This window comes from Triticum aestivum, chromosome 3B (assembly GCF_018294505.1).
Source record: "Triticum aestivum cultivar Chinese Spring chromosome 3B, IWGSC CS RefSeq v2.1, whole genome shotgun sequence".
Lineage (NCBI taxonomy): Eukaryota > Viridiplantae > Streptophyta > Magnoliopsida > Poales > Poaceae > Triticum > Triticum aestivum.
Genome location: NC_057801.1, coordinates 29,496,571 through 29,498,755, shown reverse-complemented (window position 1 = coordinate 29,498,755; position 2,185 = coordinate 29,496,571). Strand labels below are relative to the sequence as shown.

Genomic DNA, 2,185 nt, shown 5'->3' with positions numbered 1-2,185 from the left:
CCCGGGGCATGAGGCCCAAATCCTTTGTGTGCCCTAGCAAAACACTGTAGCAATTGTACAGTACACAATGAGGGCCCGGGCGGCCTGCTGGGCTGGATCTGCCCCTGGATCCAAGGCATACTATTTTTGAAGCTTATTTGATAAATGTATGTACGATAAATGAAGTATTTTACTCAGCATGATCCTTTCTCCCTCGCATGCACCTATTCATTAGCACTATCAGCCATGCAAAATACTCCTTCATTCTTGTAAAGCAATCATCAGAGGTCAGTCCTATCACCTGTCTTTGTGCAAAGTCCAAAAACACTGCACATTAATCAACAGAGGGGATATTAGTATATACTGAGTGTTGGTTGGTGGTCCGTGTGCGTGTTTATTAAGTTGTTTCTGTCTGGATCATCCACATTTCATATTGTCTTAAACATCTTCCTTGTTATTTTACCAGCTAAGCATTGGCAAGCAGTGGAAGGAAATTCTTGAGTACAAGGACTCAATTGAGTTCATTGTTCATGATAGTGATGCAACGGCAGTACAATGCTGGTCTTCCACGTTTCCCGATGATCCCCTTGACGTCATCTACAACAAGGTCCCCAGTCACTGCAGCCGCGTGCGCTTTGCTGCCGTCTGCAGGTCGTGGTGCACTGCAGCTTCGCGGCACCCTGCACTGCCTGAACTTCCGTGGCTGCTCCTCTCACCACGCGACCGTGACACAACGAAGCGCCTGTACTGTCCTGAGGACAGCAAGAACCTGCGCATCTCGCTCCCGAGCGATTTCATCGGCAACTGGTTCGTCGGCTGTCATGGTGGTGGCTGGGTTGCATCATTTGAACCGCCACCGTTCAGGATCTTGAACATTTTCTCCAGTGTTGAGGTTGCGCTCTCCGAGAAACAGAAGGGAATCGTTTGCCCAGGCCGCCTTGGCCAGATCATCATTTGGAAAATCATCTTCTCCAAACCACCCACCTCAAGTGACTGTATCATTGCTGCCATCACCGACAATCACGGCATTGCGCTCTGCAGGGTTGGGTCTCCGAACGGTGGGTGGACGACAAAAGGAGATGTAAGCTACACCATGGAGCTTGCAGACATCGCCTTTTGCAACGGTGAGCTCTATGGCCTCACACGAGACAGATGGGAACTTGTCAAGTTTGTGATCGGCGTTGACGAAGACGGCGCGCCTCTGGTCACGGCCGTGGATCGGCTGGTGGTCACCCCCGAGCACCAGCAGCCCCCAAGTGTCTGGGCCAACCGGGTGGATGCCAGCTACATTTTTGAGCTACACGGCAAGCTTGCGACGGCGGTGAGGTCCCCATGGTCACCCAACCTCAGACCATTCTTCAAAGTGTTCGAACTCGTTGACATCGAGGCCAGCGAGGGGATGGCACATGGCGCACACAAATGGGCAGAGGTGATGAGCTTGGGTGACTTTGCCCTATTCCTGGGTCCAAACAGCTCCAAGGCGGTGCATGTGTCAGCAGACAGGCGCGGTGGTGTGAAGAGAAACCACATCTACTACTCCTACCATCGCCGCTTAGCGCAGAAGGAGGTCCTTCTCAGCACTGACCTGGTGTTCCTGACAAGCTCCAATGCTGATGGTGATTCCGTGTACTACAGGGAAGATGAAAGCTTATCCGCAGCCGTGGGCGGCGTTCATAGGATCGGGGCAGTAGGATACTATGTCAGGGGTAGCCCTAATCCTCCATTGTGGCTTCTCCCCCAAGCATAGCGTTTTTTATATATATATATATATTGTATTGCTTAGCTGCTGCACATGTTCGCTGTATAACCGTAAATGCTCTATGGTTTCAACCATGTTGTATTTAGAACAAATGTACAGCAATTATAATCGATCTGTACTCATGAATAAGAGAAGAAGTAGTGAATCTTCTATATTCTTTTCCCAGTTAACTTGGGAGTTTGAGTTGAATGCCGGTGCCTGGGAATAGCTGGCGGATATGAACTCAAATGAACAAGCTGAGATAATATGAACGTCTGATAAGTAATGTGTCATGTGTCAAGATAGTTCAAGGTTGTTTTTTTCGTTGGGAAAAGAACTTGTGTTTGCCTGAGTGATCAAACTCCGGTCCTATAATTTTCTTGACAGCAGTTCTTTCCCCTTGAAACATGGGCAAAAGCTTTGCCTCATTTCATTGAATAAGAAGATTTATGAACGGAAGTGTTGTTC

General features: G+C 48.9%; 1 protein-coding gene across 2 annotated transcripts in view; it reads left to right on the top strand.

Moving 5' to 3' along the window:
* Positions 1 to 1,908, top strand: part of LOC123068382 (uncharacterized) — a 5,230-nt gene extending 3,322 nt beyond the window's left edge. For both annotated transcript variants that reach the window (XM_044490954.1, XM_044490953.1), the window contains one exon: positions 446 to 1,908. In XM_044490954.1, the coding sequence (XP_044346889.1) occupies positions 446 to 1,726 (1,281 nt within the window). In that variant the 3' untranslated portion in view covers positions 1,727 to 1,908. The remainder of the gene's footprint in view (positions 1 to 445) is intronic.
* The last annotated feature ends 277 nt before the right edge of the window (positions 1,909 to 2,185 follow it).